Raw genomic sequence first — 21,164 nt, forward strand, 5'->3', positions numbered from 1 at the left:
TTGGAGTTGTTCTTGGACAAAGGGTTGATAAGAATATTCAACCCATATATTATGTAACCAAGACTCTCAATCTGAATCAAGAAAATTATAATACTACCAAAAAGGAACCCGTTGCTGTGGTCTATGCTTTTGATAAATTCTGCCCTTAGTTTTATCTAAAACCATTATCTTTACTGACCATTCTGCCCTTAAGTATCTTTTTGCTAAACAAGATGCTAAACCCAGATTGATACGATGGGTGCTACTCTTACAAGAATTTCACATGGAAATAAGGGATAAAAAGGAATGAAGAACGTGACAGTCGATCGCTTATCAAGACTTGAAAATTCGAGACTGGAAGAGTTAGAAGAAAACAAGATTAGAGACAAATTTCCCAAAGAATATTTGATGGAAATCGCGGGAGAGGTGCCATGGTATAAAGACATAGCCAACTACTTGGCTACTGATTATCTTCCAAAAGAACTGACTCACCAACAAAAGAAGAAACTATTTTCAGAAGTCAAGTACTACTTTTGGAATGAGCCATACCTATTTAGAAGTTGTGCAGACTGAATGATAAGAAGATGTGTGTTCAGGAAAGAAAGTTTGGAAATCTTGAAACATTGACATAACGGGCCCACTGGAGGACATCATGGAGCACAGTATACAACAAAGAAGGTCTTTGATTCCGGATTTTATTGTCCTACAATTTTTAAATATGCTACCCAATTTGTCAAAGAATGTGATTCATGCCAAAGGTCGGGAAACATTTCCTCCTGAAACGAGATGCCCCAAAGTGTAATCCAAGTTTGTGAAATATTTGATGTTTGGGGGATCGACTTCATTAGACCTTTTTCCGATTTCTTGAGAAAATAAATATATATTGGTGGCGGTCGATTATGTATCTAAATGGGCGGAATCACAAGCACTGCCTACAAATGATGCATGAGTAGTAGTTCGATTTCTTAAGAAATTGTTTTCACGATTCGGTGTCCCGAAGGCTCTTATTAGTGATTGGGGAACTCATTTTGCAAATGAACAATTAGAAAAGGTATTACAAAAATATGGTGTACAAAATAGATTTGCAACGCCATATCATCCACAGACAAGTGGGCAAACCGAAGTTACAAATCGGGCATTGAAAAGAATTTTGGAGCGATTGGTAGGAGGTAACAAAAAGGAGTGGTCGAAAAAGATTGATGATACATTATGGGCATTTCGTACCACATTTTAAACACCTATTGGTACTACACCATATAGGTTGGTGTATGGGAAGAATTGTCACTTATCGGTGGAAATTTAACATAAAGCATTTTGGGCTTTGAAGATTTGCAACTTTAAATTAACTAAAATTTGAGTTAACCGTTTAATGCAAATGAATGCTCTTGAAGAATTGCGAAATGAAGAATACATAAGCTCCTTAATTTACAAAGATAAAACAAAGAAATGGCATGATGCAAGGTTAAGAGGACGCAAAGTCTTTCAAGAGGGGCAAAAGGTTCTCCTTTTTAACTCAAGATTAATGCTTTTTCCTAGAAAACTACAAACAGGTTAGGATGGGCCATTTATTGTAAAACAAGTTTTTCCACATGGGGCCATAGAGTTGATAGCAAGAGATGGAACTCCCTTCAAATTTAATGGACATAAGGTAAAGCACTGTAACAACCAGTTATTTCAAATCAATGAAAATCAAAGAAAGTCAATAAAAGTCAAAATATTCAAAAGTTAAGAATAAAAACAAAAATAATATATGGACCCAATATCTATGAAGAAAATTGTAGTGGTCGGGACAAGGATTCCGGAGATATAATGAAGACCGAAATCCGAGTTATAACGAAGAAGTTATGACCTGTCGAAGTTTCGCGACAAAACTAGCACGACTCCAGGAATCGTAAAAAGTGAGTTCATACCCCCACAATTTTCCAAGGTTTTCTATGTTTTTTATGGGGGGGGGGGGGGGCGTTATACAAGTAAAACACAAGAAATATTGTGTTTAAAAATATAAATCGCTTCATATGTTTTCACATACTTTATATATATATATATATATATATATATATATATATATATATATATATATATATATACATACATTTTACGCAAAAATGATAAAATCATTACTACCAAACTTATAAACTCTTACGTACAAAGTTGTTAAAAATAAAAAGGTTTTACCATTTCATCGAAACCTACATTTTTAAACTATAATAGGTATAGTTTGGGGAACATTCACGTTATTTTACTCTTTTGGGTCAAAGGAATGATTATATAAAATTATGATTATTTTATACATTGTAAACACTATAAAAGGATAATATGTACTGTAAGTCCCCAATCTGCTTGTGTATCAATCAGATCCGTTTGATGGTGCGGAATCTCAATCAAACGGATGATGTCAGATCAAGATAGAAGAGAAGGAGATGAAGAATAACTTGAATCTTCAATGTATTGAATAGATTGGAATGATGCTCCTTTACATGAGATTCGTACACACACACACATAATCTCCTTTGTCTCTCTACTATCCCCGCCTTCCTCACACCTCTCACCCTATATATATACATGAGAAACAAGGATCGTAAATGGGTTTATGGCCGTAAACCTATTTAGGGCCGTAAACACCTCCCTGGTCGTAAACCTGAACTGATAAGTGCATTTTATACACCTATTTTGCATGTTTATTTCCGTCTTTTTATAGCATTCTACTTCATAATTCTTGCATTTAGTTGATTATTAGGGCAGTTGCATATTTCATCAAGAATGTCAGGTATTATGGAGCGTGGATACATGGAGCTTGGAAGCATGGAACTTGGAGCATGGAGATTTGGAGAATGAAAAGAAGATGAACCGGCCATTCCATGGAGGAAAGCATGAAGACATAACCCGAGTCAGTGTTACATTGTCATCATAGCAAAGGACTACATTTGAAACGCGGTTCTTGTCGCATCGACACGAGTTGTGTTTTTCCTTTATCATCTCATAGTTGAGAAACATGACTCGTGGGGAAGTTTGACCAACGATGGAGCCAACAGTGAAGACTTATTTGTGTTTTAGCAAAAAGCATGGGCCATGCCAAAAACACATGGGCAAAAGGCATGACCATGCCAAAAACGCATGGCCTCATGGCATGCACGTGAACATTAATTAAAACAGGAGGAGACGTCATTTTGTAAGGCATACGGTTTTTGGGAGCAGTTTAGGGCGATCTTGGGCAATTCTAGGAGAATTCTTGGAGCTTTTGAGAAGACCAAATCATTGCAAACATTTTTAATTTCATTTTAGTAAGCATCAAAACATTTCAATTCCATCATTTTTCTTGTTTGATTTGTTCTTAGCCATGTGTGCCTAAGAAACCCTAGTTTCTTGTTCTTGTTCAAAACATGTTGATTGCTTGACTTGAAGCATATGATTTGATATTTGATTTGTGATTCTATTCTAGTGATTATGTTTTTGTTTAAACTAGAACCCTTAAATTTGATTTGTGTTTGATTGGCCACTTTCATGAATTGAATTTTTGTGCAGTTAATTAACTTTTAGGGCACCTAATCATTTTATTAAGTTAATAATTGGTAACAAGCAATAAGTTTTCTTATTGTAAAACATATATCACATGTTTTCACACTTCCGAGTGTATGAGAAGAAATGAACATTGTTGGGAAGCTTGTACAAAACTTAATGCAGTTTTCCAATATAATCAAAGAGCGTGTTTAAGATGAATTAGTAAAGCTAGGTCTAGTCAAAGAGCGTGTTTTAGTTAGATAATTTAGCAAGCGAGAGGTATTAGAGCGTGTTAATATCTTTCAGTACCAGCTTAGAATAGCAATCACAAATTACATCAAGTCATAATCAGGTTAAATGACAACATTGAGAACTAGAACTGGAAGCACTTTTACAACTTGTTTACAAATCTATTTCATTTTCTGCATGTTTCAAAGTTGATTGTTATTTTTTATTATTTGACTTTTGCAAACAAAACCCCCATTTGTGACCAAAGTACCTTGTGCAAAAAAAGGTATATACTTTTGTCCCGTGTCTCTGTGGTTCGACCCTACTTGCCTTGTACTACTTTTTAGTGCATTAAAGCAGTGTATTTGGAGTCTATTGTACCCTATTATTTGTTGGGTTTGACACGCCTAACATGATCGTAAACTCATAAAACATTATAGAAAAATACAGTTGCCTAGAAAAGCAAAGTATAAACCATAATTTTGACCCAACATGTACAATAACAAGGAAAATAAAACTTCAACGCACTGTATGAAACTACTTAGTACAGGATTGTGAGTCACTCCTTTGTTGTACCAAAAAAGGTACCCATTAAAATCATGAATTATAACCAGAGTCTCCTGGAGGAAGAGTGTGAGTTTGTGTATAGATCTATACAGGACTAACAATCCCGCGCCCTGACTGTTAGCTACAGTTGGAACGGAAGTTCTGGGGTGACAAATGTCATAACTTTCTGACGCCTGAAGAACGTCGTGCAGGCCATTAGTCATCTTAGCATGGTTATAATAAACACTCACAATAAGCATTAACTAAAACATTTGGTTTACAGGATAAACATGACTTCAATGGTTTTATTTAAATAATAAAACTGTATCGCGCTATTTTCAAGTATAATATTTCATACACTTCGGTTTTAGGACAACAGAGAATCATATTTTCGTCTATGATTGCTTAGTGTATATGCTAGAGTTATACAAAATTAAGATCCAATTGGTAAGTCCGCTTTAGGCCTTGTTCCTTGTTTGGTTGTGGGCTTAGGGAAGACCCATTACATGCAACGACCTACTGAACCTTGATTTTATATAACTTGTATACACTAAGGGATTATAGAAGGAAGTTATGGTATTTCTAGAATTACACAGAGTTACACTAAAAGCAATACATTATACCACTTACTAATACGGCACGATTAGCATTTCAGGAAAACACATAGTGAGGACTCTTATTGCTAAATCTATGATTACTTAATATATACATTAGGGTTATATACAAAGAAGATTTGATAGGCAGTGAAATGTGTGATTTCTGCCTTACTTCTTGTTCCTTGTTTGGCTGTGGGCTTAGGGCAGAATCACCCATTCGATTGTTCGTTCGATCTTGATTATATATAACTTGTATACAGTAACATTCATAGGAGGTAAGAGTATGGGTCACACCATTTACATAAATTAGAACTTCACATTACAAATTTTAAGCATAAGAAACTTATACTTTTTGGTCTTAAGGTACTAAAACTACAACTCATTTACAAAGAAAATATTGGATTTTTTGTAAGAACACATTAACGTTTTCAATAACAAAGAACATACATTTTCACATAAAATGCTTATGAACTCACCAACTTAAATGTTGACACTTTTTTTCAAACCACTTGTATTCTCAGGAAATTAGTAGACAAGTACCCTCATAGGTGTCTCGAAGATGGAGCATAGTAGCTTCGCGTCTTAGCTTTTGTTATAATTTTGATGTCAATCAAACAATGTTTTGAACACAATGTAAATTATATATTTTCAAGATGATGGTTTTGTTGATTTGATTACTATTATTCAATTGTTGTGATATTGTACATGACGTCATACGCCCCCGAACGTTTCCGTCGTTCCGGTTTGGGGGTGTGACAGATTGGTATCAGCGCATTCTTTATAGTGAACTAAGTATATCAACCTATATAAGATATACAACTATAATTACAATGGGACTAAAACACTCTGAACAAGAGTTATATTTTTTAAAATATAACAATATTTTTATAAAAGTATACATGCATATATACATACTAGAACAGTGTCATGATAAGAACAAAACAAAAGTATTTAGAAAGTTGGACCGCACGAGTAGGCCTCGGGATATATAATCAGTTCTGGGAAGAATATAGTCTAATCAACTATATTTACCCGAGAGGTGATCAACATATGCCTAGGAATGGTCGTGGTGTTGCAACAAGTCTAAAACTTACCAACTTTACATGCAAAGGAACACTAGAACCAAACATAAAGTTTAAAATACTATAGGATTATTATATGATACTATACAATAACAACAAGTCTAAAAACTTATCAACTTCGTATACCAATAAACTTTAGAATCAAACATAAAGTTAAAATACTATATAAGTATTTTAAGGTGCTATAAATAAATTATGTTAAAACTAAAAGACCCTTACTGGTAGGACTATAATTGCTGAGTTTATACACTAAGGTTATATATAATTAAGATTTTATAGACTTAGAATTTGTGATTTTCGCTCTACTTCTTGGTCCTTGTTTGGTTGTGGTCTTAGAGTAGGATCACTTATTCGAAGGTCTATTCGATCTTAGTTATATATAACTGGTATGCAATACGTGATTATAGGAGGACCCGATAATGATCATACCATAAAAATTTCATCATAAATTCTTCTATTAACCTCATAGATTCTTTATAGACCCCTATTCTCGCACCAACATATCTAGACAACACAACCTTACCACAACAACCAACAGGGGAGTCGAGGAAGAACCAGGAGGGGTTCATGAGGAGGATTCTGAGAAGAGATCAGACGAAAAGATAGTCACCATGAGACAAAAAATCTTTACAGCTGAAACGAGGGCAATCATAGCAAGGACAGAGAGCAGAAGAGACCATTCGCGAGACGTGCGAGGAGGCAGAGCACCTTATCTGCCACACTAATAATTAATAAAATAATATAACCTAGTGAGCTAGTGATTACAATACTCACACTATGTGTTAGGCTTATCGCCTCTTTCGTAGCAACTAATACTAGTAAATAAAATCACTTATCGCCTCTTTCGTAGCAACTAATACTAGTAAATAAAATCACGGAATTTCTTTTGAGAGTGGTTACTATTAAAAATTCATAAGTTTATTTTACATAGACTTCAGTTATGAATTGTTTACAAAACACTTGGAAAGTCGGAACACGATACACACAAAACTAAGATAACCTAGTTCAAATAGCATTCGATTTATAACCACTACTAAAGACTTACCACCATTTCATCTTTTAAACCTTATGGCAGAAAGATGCCTCCATGTAGACCAATAAGGCGTGTCATCAACAACACGTCAGCAAATCCACCATCGCCGCCACCACTACAGTACGACCATTCTGTTTTTCGAGCTGATGTAACAGTCGCAGTGACAGTCGCTATGACTCAAATCCACGCGAGTGGTGCCCGTGGAGCTGGTAGTGGTGCCAACCCATCTAACCACGAAGACAACCACAGACACCCAAGGGAGTGTTTCTACAAATATTTCACCAACTTCAAACCCAAATCCTTTAATGGAAGCGGGGGAGTCATTGCTCTAATGCAATGGTTCGAGAAAACATAGTCGGTTTTTGAGATATGCGCGTGCCCAGAAGGGAGAAAAATGAAGTTTGTGGCCTGCACCCTCTCTGATAGGGCCCTTACATGGTGGAATGGCCATGTCAAGTCACTGACCCTTACAGTGGATAACTCAATGGGCTGGGAGAACTTAAAAGCAATGATGATGAAAAAGTACTGTCCGAGGGGCGAAGTACAAAAGCTATAGCAAGAGTCGGGATGGCAATGGGTCGAGGATGGGGCGGGGTTTACTATCACAGTCCTCGTCCCCGAGTTTGTAACTTCATTCCCATCCCCATCCCCATCCCCAATGGATGCGTGGAATCTAATCCCCTCCCCCATTAGATTTTAGGCTTATCCATGGCCCGTTCTCATTCTATCAACATAATAAATTAACTTACACAAAAAATAATTTCAAGTTTAATAAGCTATCAAAACTAGATGTCATAATTAAATAGTGTTTACATCAATCATAAAGTTTAAAAACCATCAAAACGAGAACATGATTACACAAAAGAAATTTCAAGTCTTTGGTTCGATTTGTTTGTTTGAAAAATTACTCAACATCATCATCATATGCAACCATCTGATCAAAAGCTTTTGGTTCTCCTTGCTTTTTACCTGAAACATATAAAATTTATTTTTAGAAAAAATAATATTTATACACATCTATGATATAACAATTGATATATTTATTAGAAATTTAGCTTGAAGCTCCTTCCGTAACCATCTTTGGCTACACATTAATGGTCCGACTGTTTCCGGTTTGAGTCGGTTATGTTGCTTTGTCACTGTTAAAAAGACACAAAGCAAACTTCCCAACATCACCATTTCTTATATCAATTAAGGACAAAGAAACAGGCGGTTTTCACGAACTTACAGATCAAACCTCACTACATAAAAAACCGAATCTACTCTCATTACAAAACACTCAACCTAATCTATATCAACTAAGACACAAGCATGATCTAAAACTATCAGACTCATACATAAACTATCTTAGCTTACACAGAACAAAGAAGAGTATACAAGAGTTAGAATAAAGAAGAGAAAATTGAGAGAAAACCCTAATCTGATCTTAGATCTTTTTCAACTGAATGACCGAACAGTCTTCTCTCTCATCTTTTATACTTTGGATATCAACCATGAATACAATCCGAACCAAACTTGACCCGGACTATAACCCGCATATCAAACTTGCTACCTGCATTTACACTTAATTACGCAAAGAATACAAGTTTTACATAACAACCCCTCAGTCACATAACACTTTGTTTTAAATAATAAATATGAGATTGAAAAATTTTAAGTCATATTTTTAACATCCCCCCTCAATCGAATTATTTATTATTTTTCCTTAAAAATATCAATAAGACCCATTTTAGCAACTAAAAATTCATGCTGTTTTGAACTTAAAGACTTTGTAAGAATATCAGCATTGTGTTCAGAAGAATCAATTTTAACTAATTTTACAATACCATTAGCAACTTTTTCTCTAACAAAATGTAAATCTATCTCAAAATGTTTTGTTCTTTCACGAAATACAGGATTAAGAGCCAATTTGATAGTTGAACTATTATCACAAAAAATAGAAACAGGCATAAGACTTTTGACACCAAGTTCAAATAAAATTTTTAAAATCCAAATTACTTCACAAGTAATAGAGCCAAGAGCTCTGTATTCAGACTCAGTGGAAGACCTAGAAACTGTAGACTGTTTTTTACTTTTCCAAGAAATTAAACAGTTGTTAAAATAAATCATATAACCTGATACAGACCTTCTTGTATCTAAACATTTTGCCCAGTCTGCATCAACATAACCCTTTAATTCAAACACACTTGACTTAGTCAACGCCACACCTTTTCCAGGACTATTTTTCAAGTATCTTAACAATCTAAAAGCAAGATTTAAATGTGACTTCCTAGGTTTGTGCATATACTGACTCAGAACTTGAACTGCATAAGAAATATCAGGTCTAATAATTGTAAGGTAAATAAGTTTACCTATCAGTTTCTGAAACTCAGTTTTATTTTCCAGAAAATTTTCTTTTTCATTTTTATTACTAGAACTTACAACAAAATTAACTTCTAAAGGAGTATTTACAGGTTTACATGCAAGCATCCCATATTCACGCAATAATTCTAAACAGTACTTTCTTTGATTTAAACACAAACCATCATTAATACTTATTACCTCTATTCCAAGAAAATATTTAAGAATACCAAGATCCTTAATCAAAAACTGACTCCTCATGAATTCTTTAACCCTTTTAATTTCAACTTCACTATTTCCAGTTAGAATAATATCATCAACATACACCAAAATATAGTTAAAAATGTACCAGATTTTTTAATAAACAAAGAGTAATCACTAATACTTTGTTGAAATCCAAACATAAACAATGATGCACAGAGTTTTTCATTCCACTTTCTAGGGGCCTGCTTTAGACCATATAAAGACTTAGTAAGTTTACAAACTCTAGAATCACTGTTTGAATAATAGCCAGGAGGAAGAGACATATAAACATCCTCAGTAAGATCACCATAAAGGAAAGCATTATTTATATCTAATTGATATAAAGGCCATGAATTATGCACAGACAAAGAAATAACAATTCGTACAGTAACAATTTTAGCAACAGGAGAAAATGTTTCCTCAAAATCAATTCCTTCTCTTTGATTATACCCTTTAGCAACTAATCGAGATTTATACATTTCTACCTCTCCATTTGACTTATATTTAATTTTAAATACCCATTTACATCCTATGGGCTTTCTATTTTTAGGCAAATTTGTTATTTCCCAAGTATGATTACGATGAAGAGCTTTCATCTCTTCATTCATTGCCCTGACCCAATTTGGATCAGACAAAGCTTCTTTGTAATCTTTGGGTTCAATAGATTTATTTAGATTAGAAATAAAACACTTAGTTTCATGATCAAGATAAGAACAATTAATCGACCTTTCAATACCATATTTATATTTTCCTTTAACTACATAATCAGCAAACTTAACAGGCATATATGACTCACGTCTTGTCCTAGAAGCACCTACAGACTGCTCCATAGAAGGTGTCAAATAGACTGACTAATTTCCTCAGACACACTTGAAGATGAAGGAACAGAGGAACCAGTAGGAGGCACCATTGCCTCGCCACCACGGTTGACAGATTCACCAGAACTAATGTCATCCAAGTTAATAGTTGCATCAGTACCATCCAACTGGGACTCCACCCTCAATTCATCAAGACCAATGGAATCATTTATATACTTATTTGTGTCAAAAACATCATAGGAAAAGAGATCACTAGGGCCAGAACTATTCAAAAAACTATCAACATTAGTTGATTTTAATTTGTATGGAAAAACAGACTCATAGAACTTCACATCCCTGGATACAAAAGAAGTGTTAGTATCTAGACTAAGTAATTTATAAGCTTTCTTATCAGAACAATATCCCAACAAAATACATTTTTCAGCACGTTCAGACAGTTTATCAGAAATATTTTGTTTACTAGCAAAGCATAAACAACCAAAAACTCTCAAATGATCAAAAACAAGAACCTTTTTGAAAATAAGTTCATAAGGAGATGAACCATTTAAGACAGAAGTAGGCATTCTATTTATTAAAAAAAAACATAAGTCAAAACAGCATCTCCCCAATATTTAACAGGCACTCCTGATTGAAACAAAAGAGATCTTGCAACATTAAGAATATGTCTATGCTTTCTCTCCACAACTCCATTTTGTTTTGGAGTATAAGCACAAGATGTTTGATGAATAATTCCTTTTTCAAAACAAAAAAACTTCATTTGATTATTAACAAACTCAATACCATTATCTGGGCGTACAACCTTAATATTAACATCAAACTGGTTTAAAAGTATATTAACAAATGATTTAAAACAATCAAAAACCTCAATTTTAGACTTTAAAAGAAACACCCATGTGGCCCTAGTAAAATCATCCACAACAGTCAAGAAATATTTGAACCCTTCAACTGAAGCAAGCCTATAAGGTCCCCAGACATCTAAGTGAACCAATTCACCTAACTGAGTTGAAGTATGCTGACTAAGAGAAAATGACTCCCTTGTCTGTTTTGCTCTATGGCAAATATCACAAGGAGGAAGGGACTCATTACCAAAATTTAACAGCTTTTTTAAAGAAGTCAAAGCTTGATCAACTAGATGACCAAGCTTGCTATGCCAAGTTCGTTTAGAAACACAACATCTGGAAGCTACATTAGTTAGATTACCTGAGGATACACCATCAAGGTAGTATAATCCCTCAGATTCTCTACCATTCTCCACCATCTTCTTTGATAGTGAATCCTGGATTACACAATTATGTTCAGAAAAAATAACTTCACACCCACTATCTTTACAAAGTTTATGAACAGATAAAAGATTGACATTAAAGTCTGGAACAGCAAATACATCAAATAAAGTAAGATGTGAAGACAGATGAAGATTTCCAATTTTATTTATAGGAGCTGAAGATCCATTAGGATGTTTAACAAGAAGATTAAGCTTAGAGACATCTATAACATCCTGAAGATGTGACTCAAAAGCTATCATATGTTGATTAGCTCCTGAGTCAACAATCCAACTTTGAGATCTATTAGGACTAACAAATGAATTGCAACACTGAAACAATGACATACCTGCCATATTAGAAGTGGCAGACACATCTTCATTGTGAGAATGTTCACTAATAAGATGAAGGAACTTTGAATATTGTTCATCAGTAAGAAGATGAGCACAATTGCTGGGATCAGACTCAGAAGAAGCTGAAGTTTTACTATTAGATTCAACAAAAGAGGAATTCACAGAAAAAGATTTATTCTGATTATTATTATCACTTCTAGGTGTAAAATCTTTTGGATAACCAATTAGTTTATAGCACCTATCTATTGTATGACCTTTTAGATGACTGTTTTTACACTGTAATCCCTGATTTCTTGATCTGTTTTAACCTTGTGTTCGTTTAAAATCATTTGCTTTACTATTAAACACAGACACTTGTGGCTTTTAGGAAACAATATTACCAAGAGACCCATTCTTTTGAAGTGACTCTTCTCTAGAAAGAATAGAAAAAGTTGTCTTAACATTTGGTAAGGGTTCCATTAACAGAATATGACTCTTGACTTGATTATAAACATCATCAAGACCACTAAGAAACTGCATTAGTTTCATTAATTTTGAATGATCATTAAGTTTAGTAGCAGCTTCACAAACACATTCAGTTAAACTAGTTAGACCATCAAACTCTTTCCATAGTGAATCAAGTTTATTATAGTAATCAGAAAGAGACAGCCCATTTTGTTTTAAACTATTAATCTGTTGATGAATATTGAAAATGACAGAACCATCAGCCTTATTATAAGTCTCAAACAACTCATCCCAAATATCTTTAGCCTTATCAGAATATACATGACTAGCATATATAGTCTCAGAAATTGACCCCAATATCCAATTACAAACAACAACATTACCACGTTCCCACTTAGATGCTTTAGATGCTTCAGTTTTTTCCAAAGTAATAGTACCATCTACAAATCCTAACTTGTTCCTAGCCTTAAGACCTCTAGACATAGAACTACGCCACAGACGATAATTTTCATTACCAGTCAATTTAATTGTTATAATAGAAGTCACGGTATTATCAGAAGGATGAACATATAAAGGATCATCAAAATCAACTGGATTATCTTTAGGAACACCACTTCCTTCAAGTGTATCACCAGCCATAGTTAATCACAAAAAACAGCAAACAGATCAACAAAGAGATCAGAAATCACAAACACTTGTGTCGACTTAAAGTCCAGATGGTCACCACAGTATGTCGGGGCCCAAGACAATCAACACAGAGTTGAAAAAAACATATAACAAATAACTGGTGTGCTTAGGAAACCATAACTTTCCACACAACAGATAGAAAATATGACAAAACAAGAACAAGTAAGAACCTCACAGTCCAATAGACAAAGAGAGATGAAAAAAAGAACAAGAAAACCTCAAAGTGCAATAGACGAGAACCGATTAACAATATCGACTCCCTGAATCCGTTCCCTTCATGGGTTTATCGATGATCAATTCCGACCCCAAGAGGGTTATTTCAGATTAATGGGATTGATTGATTCCACTGTGACGGTTAGAGTTTACAACAGCAGAGCTTGGATTAGCAATCGATCCTCACCAAACCTGAAAGATCAAGAACAAAAAACTTCGCAGTACCAGGATCTTAACAAATCGACACAAGTTTAGGGATGACAAACACAACCCTAGAACTCTCAATCGTCTAACCAAAAAAACTGTGAGAAAAGAGGAACAAAATGCCTCTCAAAGAATCGTCAACACCAGAAGATCAACGAACAAGAAGCGAGATGTCAGGATCAACAACCATGAGCCTTACAGCTCTGATACCATGTTAAAAAGACACAAAGCAAACTTCCCAACATCACCATTTCTTATATCAATTAAGGACAAAGAAACAGGCGGTTTTCACGAACTTACAGATCAAACCTCACTACATAAAAAACCTAATCTACTCTCATTACCAAACACTCAACCTAATCTATATCAACTAAGACACAAGCATGATCTAAAACTATCAGACTCATACATAAACTATCTTAGCTTACACAGAACAAAGAAGAGTATACAAGAGTTAGAATAAAGAAGAGAGAATTGAGAGAAAACCCTAATCTGATCTTAGATCTTTTTCAACTGAATGAACGAACAGTCTTCTCTCTCATCTTTTATACTTTGGATATCAACCATGAATACAATCCGAACCAAACTTGACCCGTACTATAACCCGCATATCAAACCTGCTACCTGCATTTACACTTAACTATGCAAAGAATACAAGTTTTACATAACAACCCCTCAGTCACATAACACTTTGTTTTAAATAATAAATATGAGATTGAAAAATATTAACTCATATTTTTAACAGTCACCTTATTCCCACTCATGCTAAAAGTTGATTCTGAAGCAAATGTAGAAATTGGAATGGCTAAGATGTCTCTAGCAATCTTCTGCAATATCGAAAACTTAGAACGATTTCACTTCCACCACATTAATATGTCAAAACTTTCCTCATTCGGTAACAACTTCTCAGCTAAATAATTATCCAGCTCAGTTTTTTTCAAATCCATCATCCTCAGAAAGCATATTCTCGAAATCCAACTCCCATGTTGATTTCCTTAAAGGAGAACCCCCTCCCTCAGAGACGTTTGTTGTACATTTTCGTTTCAAAAAAGTTCCTCGTTTTTCATCATGTTTCTTTTTATACTCTTCAAATAACCCAGTAATTATATTTCGTATTTTCATAATCTCACTTGCTTCTTCCCCATATAACTTTGGAAAGAAATAATTGATCAACTTTAACTTATACCTGGGATCCAAGACAGTTGCTACACTCATAACATTATGTATTACATTCCAATACTTCTCAAATTTGATCAACATAGTTGATGTCATGGACTTAATAACATTATTCTGAGATATTTTCCAACTCAACAACGATAGTTTCATGTCACAAATCAAATGGAAGAAAATGTTTGATGTGGGATATTTGGAACCAGAAAATTTTTTAGTCACTTGATAGAACAATTTTAATTTTTCACAAACAATTGATGCCCTATTCCATTCATCTTCACTAGGAAAGCAAACATAATGTTTATCCTTTTTGCTCAAACGAATAAAAACTTCTCTATATTCCAAAGCAACACTCAACATCATATAAATGGAATTTCACCTTGTTTTCAATCAATAAGTAACTCCTTTTGGCAATCAACACCTACTTGACGAGCAAAAAGTCTAAAATCTTGTATTCTTTTAGGAGAATTTGTCCAATATGAGACATTATTCCTAACATTCTCAATTGCACTAGCAATCACAGAAAATCCATCTTGCACAATAAGATTAATTATGTGTGCACAACATCGCATATGAAATGTTCTCACCTTTAAAACTAGTGATGAAGTAGTAAGTGTACCTCAAAGCTTGACAATGATGGCATCATTTGTTGAGCAATTGTCAAGTGTTAATGTTGACAACTTGTTGTCAATGTTCCACTCCAAGAAGCATTTCATCATAGCTTGTGACAATGCATCAGCAGTGTGTGGAGATGACACATGTATAAAGCTGCATTAAACAAAATATAACATTTTAAAACTGCATCCAATATAACTTACAAATAATAACACAAAATATAGCATTTCAAAACTTCATCCAATATAAATTACAAATAATAACACTAATTAGAGTAAATATCTCATAATTTGATTTTGTAACTTCCAGTTGTAATCCATATAATGTGTTGAGATTCCCATGTAACATTTCTTTTGGTTAATTGTTGTCCACATATCAGACGTGAGAGCAATCCTACTATCGTTCTCTTCAAAAATTTTCAAGATATGAAATTTTTTATCCTCGTATACCTTCATTATAGCCCCCTTAACTGTATTACAACAAGGCACCTTAAACAAAGGTTGAAGACTTTCTGTATACTTTCGAAAACCATAATGTTCAACAATGGAGCGTGGATAATCATGAATTATAATCATCTTTGCAATTTCATCTCTAGATATTTCATCGTCAAAGGAATATTTACTCATATAAGCTTTACCATCGATGGTTTTTTTCCCTTGAACTAATATATGTTGCCGAATGTCCCTTGTATTTTTCCTAGGGCATATCATGTATTGATCTTTTAAATGTGTTGTTCCATCATTAGATCTATCGGTCAGTTGTTTCTTGCAATGTATGCACTTCGCCTATCCACGAAAACCATTAACAAAAACCGGATCAAAATGGTTCCAAGCAATGGATTTCAACCTCTTTTTGGGATGCTCAATCTTCGTATTATTTTCTACAGGTTCTTGTTCATTAGCTTCTTCGTGTTCTTCACTCATGGTTGGTGGTTTATCAATATCTGAAGTAGCCATCTAAACCTACAAAAAACACATACAATTTGTATCACTTTGCGAAATAAAAAAATAGATGGTTATCACTTAGATAAAAAAAAAAGAACAATATGTATGAAAATTAGATTTTGATTACTTACATGCATTAACAATCTTTATAACATTATTTTAAATTCTATAACAGAATTAACTTAGCAAGAGTTTAAACAACTTATGCTTTTGATACAAGTGTAACGTAGTCAAATTAGTGATTATAGTTCACGTTTGAATTAGGGAAACAAAACATATAATTATTAGTAAACAAAACAATAGAGAACTCATTAAGTCATTACTTAAACAAGAAGACCACAATTAAACACATAAAAAAAATACATACTTACGAAACAAATATAGTTCACGTTTGAATTAGGGAATCAAAGAACATAATTATTAGTAAACAAAATGAGAGAGAACCCATTATGTTATTAGTTTAACAAGAAAACCACAATTAAAACACACAAAAGAAATACATATCGACTAGAAAAAAATAGATTGACGTACATATTCTTGGAACAAGGAATGAAGCTTCGAAGACCTATTCACAGCGACAAACTCTTGGAATAATATTCAGACTCTTGGAATAATATTGGGATTAGAAATTTGGTAAATGATAATTGTCATATTGGAGTATTGGATAGGGTACAGTATATTGACTTTTTGAATGTGTAATGGGCTTATATTAAGTTTATTTGATCGATTATCAAAATATTATATATATATATATATATATATATATATATATATATATATATATATATATAATGTCATCAAAGCTGCGGCGGGGCGGGTTGAGGATTGGTATATCCGGCCCCGACTTCTTCCCTGGTTTTAGCCTAACGGGGATCCCGGCCCCATACCCGATCCCCGTTTTTGCAGGGAATACCCGTCCCCGATCGCGGCGGGTGAGCCGGGTTCCCCACCGGGTCGGGTCAAATTTCCATCCCTAAGAAAGAGCTTTGGAACCTTTCCATGACAGGCTCTAACAAAGTAGCCAACTCTAAGAGATTCAACGATCTAGTAGCACTATGTCCCGGGATGGTTAGCCCGGAGAGTAAGAAAGTAGAGAGATACATTTGGGGAATATCCCCTCAAATGCAAGGGAATGTATTGGCTTCGAACCCTATTACTTTCGATAGTGCCAAACGCTTGGCCCAGAGACTCATTGACCATGGAGTCCGCCAAGGCGTGATGGCGCCCGTTCCTGAGCCAACCAAAGGGGGTGACTATAAGCGAAAGTCTTGGAGTAAGAAAAAGGGACAGGCAACACAAGAGCCCTCGAAGAAACAACAGATTATTGTTGTTCACGCTGCCACTACCCTTGCCGCTCCAACACCAGTAAGACAATATGTTGGGATTCATCCAAAATGCAATGAATGCAACTTTCATCACTATGGAGTCTGCCAAGAGTTACACTGTAAAAATTTCAACAAGAAGGGGCACACTGCCCATTTCTGTAGGGCACCGGCACAACTAATCACCCATGTCCCCAATGTTGGTGTAAGTCAGGCAAGTTACGGGTGTGGTAAAACGGGACACTTCAAGAGGGATTGTCCAATAGCAAGGAATGTTGGTGGAGATGGAAGGGTACTGATGATCACCGTAGGATAGACTCTCCTGGAACCACCTGTGAATAACGGTATGCTTCCAAATAAAAATATCTAAAGCTTAAATTTTTTTTTAACTAAAAACTGGTGCCAATTAAATCGTAATCGTAAATTGCTTCCTCATCCGAACAAATCACATTATTCATATAAAAACAAAGGATCCTTGCAGGTGAGCTATGATGGCTTAGTGTAAACGTTAGGGTCATATGTAATTAAGATTCTAACAGGCTTAGAATGCATGATTCCACCTTATTTCATGTTCCTTGTTTGGTTGTGTACTTAGGGCAGAGTCACTCATTCGACTGTCTTTTCAATCTTAATTATATACGACTAGTTTACACCAAGAAATTATATAGGGAACTGGTAGGGATCCTACTACGAAATTTCATCACTATTTATCGAAGCACTCGTACTGCTAGTACTCACTAATTTCGTTGCAAATACTCGCAGTAGTAATAAGAAGGATAAACTTATGGCATTAAAGACATATACATAGAATACACTATCGTTCTAAACAAATCACCCCTTCCAAATTGACTTAACACCTGTTACAATAAGAAGTTCCAACGTCGTCATTTGACATTGATTGGCTTGGTCCTCACCATACCAATTTCATGTGCTACGAGAAGACCCTTCGCCTTAACCGAATGACTAACAAAAACACTTGTAATCTATAATGACAAACTTGACACAAACCCACGAATCGTCTCTCGCGTCAAAGCTCAGAAATACCCACACGAGGGGTAACATGCCTTCCTAACCCACACGGTAGATAAGAAATAAGAAGCGAAAAACATCAAAGATGTTCCAGAAGTCCATAAACTTCATGAATTATTCCCAGAAGATCTTCTAGGAATACTACTCGTATAGCAAGTCAAGTTCAAGAATAGAGACTAAGGACCCATAGGGTTAAATTATCACTACTAGGTGTATACGTGAGAGTTGTATATAATTAAGATCCTACAGACTTAGAATGTGTGATTCCACCTTACTTCCTGTTCCTTGTTTGGTTTTCGGCTTAGGGAAAAATCACTCATTCGACCGTCTTTTCAATCTTAATTATATACAACTTGTATACACAAAGCGATGATAGATGAACCAGGTATGAGTCCTACCATAAACTTAAGAACAAAGCTGCCCAGGTCTACAAGTGGACATGCTATCATTTGGGTGAACGTAGACAAATAAACCAAACTCACACACTCCCTACCGATCAAAGCAACATATGACATAGAAAATATGACAGGAACATATCACAAAGGGGTGGTGCGACTACACGGTATACCGCTATCAATTATAAAGGATAAGCGACAGCCGATTCGCCTCGCACTTCTGACAGTCGTTACAGAAGTCTTTTAAAACCCAACTCATCTTGATTACAGCTTGCCATCCCTAAGAAAACAGTAAGACTAACCGAAACAAAGTCGCATACCAAAAGTGAAGGTCTGCTGGAACGCCAAGCGACAACCTGAATTCACTTAGAAACAAGAAGACTAGATGCAACGAAAATACTTGCATCTTTACCCTTGTTCATGGACACTCACTATAGAAATAATTTTGAGACGAAATTGTCTCTAATGGGGGGGATAATGTAACAACCAGTTATTTCAAATCAATGAAAATCAAAGAAAGTCAATAAAAGTCAAAATATTCAAAAGTTAAGAATAAAAACAAAAATAATAGATGGACCCAATATATATGAAGAAAATTGTAGTGGTCGGTACAACGATTCCGGAGATATAAAGAATGCCGAAATCCGAGTTATAACGAAGAATTTATGACATGTCGAAGTTTCGCGACAAAACTGGCACAACACCAGAAATCGTAAAAAGTGAGTTCATACCCCCACAATTTTCCAAGCGTTTCTATGTTTGGGGAGGGGGGGAATACAAGTAAAACACAAGAACTCTTGTGTTTAAAAATATAAATCGCTTATTATGTTTTCACGTACTTTGTGTGTGTATATATATATATATATATATATATATATATATATATATATATATATATATATATATACATTTTACGCAAAAATGCTAAAATCATTACTACCAAACTTCTAAACTCTTACGTACAAAGTTGTTAAAAATACAAGGTTTTACCATTTCATCGGAACATACATTTTTAAACTATAATAGGTATAGTTTGGGGAACATTCACGTTATCTTACTCTTTTGGGTCAAAGGAATGATTATATAAAATTATGATTATTTTATACATTGTAAACACTATAAATTGATAATACGTACAATAACAAGGAAAAGAAAACTTCAACACACTTTATGTAAACTAGGTAGTACAGGATTATGAACGACTCCTTCGTCGTACCAAAAAAAGGTACCCATTAAAATCCTGAATTATAACCAGAGTCTCCTGCATGGAGAGCATTAGTTTGTGTATAGATCTATACGGGAGTGAGAATCCCGCGCCCTGACTGTTAGCTACAGTTGGAACGGAAGTTATGGGGTGACAAATGTCATAACTTTCTGACGCCTGAAGAACGTCGTGTAGGCCATTAGTCATCTTAGCATGGTTATAATAAACACTCACAATAAGCATTAACTAAAATATTTGGTTTACGGGATAAACATGACTTCAATGGTTTTATTTAAATAATAAATTGTATCGCACTATTTTCAAGTATAATATTTCATACACGTCGGTTTTAGGACAACAGAGAATCATATTTTTGTCTATGATTGCTTAGTGTATATGCTAGAGTTATATAAAATTAAGATCTAATCGACTTAGAATTGGTGGGTTCGCTTTGGGCCTTGTTCCTTGTTTGGTTGTGGGCTTAGGGCAAACTCATTACATGCGACGGCCTATTGAACCTTGATTTTATATAACTTGTATACACTAAGGGATTATAGAAGGAAGTTATGGTATTTCTAGAATTACACACAGTTACACTAAAAGCAATACATTATACCACTTACTAATACGGTACAATTAGCATTTCAGGAAAACACATAGTGAGGACTCTTATTGCTAAATCTATGATTACTTAATATATACATTAGGGTTATATACAAAGAAGATTTGATAGGCAGTGCAATGTGTGATTTCCGCCTTACTTCCTGTTCCTTGTTTGGTTGTGGGCTTAGGGCAGAATCACCCATTCGATTGTTCGTTCGATCTTGATTATATATCACTTGTATACAGTAAGCATTCATAGGAGGTAACAGTATGGGTCACACCATTTACATAAATTAGAACTTCACATTACAAATTTTAAGCATAAGAAACTTATACTTTTTGGTCTTAAGGTACTAAAA

The 21,164-nt window shown here is 34.6% G+C and overlaps 1 protein-coding gene across 1 annotated transcript; it reads right to left on the reverse strand.

Moving 5' to 3' along the window:
- Positions 1-15,313: 15,313 nt before the first annotated feature.
- Positions 15,314-16,264, reverse strand: LOC145067391 (zinc finger BED domain-containing protein RICESLEEPER 1-like). The gene is made up of 3 exons (XM_079014542.1): positions 16,193-16,264; positions 15,828-16,093; positions 15,314-15,461 (listed from the first exon to the last, which is right to left on the reverse strand). The coding sequence occupies exons 1-3, from the start codon at positions 16,262-16,264 to the stop codon at positions 15,314-15,316; spliced, it is 486 nt and encodes a 161-aa protein (XP_078870668.1).
- Positions 16,265-21,164: the final 4,900 nt, after the last annotated feature.

This window comes from Lactuca serriola, chromosome 8 (genome assembly GCF_051521515.1).
Source record: "Lactuca serriola cultivar US96UC23 chromosome 8, Lser_US96UC23_V15, whole genome shotgun sequence".
In the NCBI taxonomy this organism is placed as follows: Eukaryota; Viridiplantae; Streptophyta; class Magnoliopsida; order Asterales; family Asteraceae; genus Lactuca; species Lactuca serriola.

What these genes read in the sequence shown, in the direction of transcription:
- LOC145067391 (XM_079014542.1), bottom strand. Translation starts at nt 16,264, where the DNA reads ATGGCTACTTCAGATATTGATAAACCACCAACCATGAGTGAAGAACAC. An exon ending in AAGCTAATGAACAAGAACCT is followed by an intron (nt 16,094 to 16,192) that starts GTAGAAAATAAT and finishes TTTCGTGGATAG; the next exon opens with GCGAAGTGCATACATTGCAA. An exon ending in GAACATTATGGTTTTCGAAA is followed by an intron (nt 15,462 to 15,827) that starts GTATACAGAAAG and finishes TGTTTAATGCAG; the next exon opens with CTTTATACATGTGTCATCTC.